Below are 875 nucleotides of genomic sequence, written 5' to 3'. Positions count from 1 at the left end.
AAAAACCCAATTCAGTGAAAATCTACAGAAGCCTGATGCCTGTTTTCAGGCCTGATGCGTATGCGCTCCCCTCACTCTACGGTTGTGTTTGAGTTCAGATAAGGACACCGTGGTCTTGAAATGACACAGTAAAGATGGTGCCCGGGAAGGGAGCGAGAACCCCATCGCTGAGGGGGAGAAGGAAAGCAGTACAAACTGCACAGTGCTAAGTAAGAAATAATATTTGGTTGCGCAGCTACTAACCATATGCAGCCAGTGATGAGGGATCACAAATAGACACACTGCTTAGCAATAAACAATCACGAACTCATTTAAAAGGGGATTTTTTAATCTACTCTGAAATGTCCCCGTTCTCACCTCTGTTCTATTCATGCTATTATTATGACTCTTCTAATAACAGGATATTATGTCACTGCTGCTCCAGTGCTGTAGTGACTAGATGTTACCGTTATACTGGCCTGCAGTGACAGGCGTCTCAGGGCTCCCAGAACTAGCATTGCTGTTAGCTCTACTGGAGGTGCGGGAGGCAGCCTTGCGGGTCCCTGCCTTCTTCTTGAAAACTCTGAAGAAGGAAAGAAGAAAGAGGAATTAGGAGAATAACTATTTATCATTACTGGCTGCAAACCAGAATCTAGAAACCAAGCTTCAGACAAACACAAACAAGCACAGAGCTCCTTACTTGACTGGGTTTTCTCGGTAGGAAATGTTCGTCACACTGCTTGAGTCAGACTCTTCATCTGAATTGTAGTAGCCGCCGGACACCAGACGGGAACTCCTACGAGCCATGGCTGAAAAAAACACAAAGAAAAATGATAAGAACTGATTAATCAGGATTTGACATCGTTTCCTAAATTGTAGAACGCCTTTGGTCAGCG

At 44.7% G+C, this 875-nt stretch overlaps 1 protein-coding gene across 5 annotated transcripts in view; it reads right to left on the bottom strand.

The window, feature by feature from the left end:
* The window catches only part of sun2 (Sad1 and UNC84 domain containing 2), a 17,664-nt gene that overhangs the window by 7,548 nt on the left and 9,241 nt on the right, over positions 1 to 875 (bottom strand). For 4 of the 5 annotated variants that reach the window (XM_008300667.1, XM_008300670.1, XM_008300669.1 and 1 more), the window contains exons 2-3: positions 680 to 788; positions 447 to 562 (exon numbers count right to left, since the gene is read on the bottom strand). In XM_008300667.1, coding sequence (XP_008298889.1) covers positions 447 to 562; positions 680 to 786 — 223 coding nt within the window. In that variant the 5' untranslated portion in view covers positions 787 to 788. The remainder of the gene's footprint in view (positions 1 to 446; positions 563 to 679; positions 789 to 875) is intronic. The other variant, XM_008300671.1, reaches the window with a different exon arrangement.

The sequence above is a fragment of the Stegastes partitus genome, unplaced genomic scaffold, assembly GCF_000690725.1.
Source record: "Stegastes partitus isolate 25-593 unplaced genomic scaffold, Stegastes_partitus-1.0.2 Scaffold1573, whole genome shotgun sequence".
Classification (NCBI taxonomy): Eukaryota; Metazoa; Chordata; class Actinopteri; family Pomacentridae; genus Stegastes; species Stegastes partitus.
The sequence above is the reverse complement of the archived record's forward strand: the minus strand, read 5'-3'. Positions and strand labels throughout refer to the sequence as shown.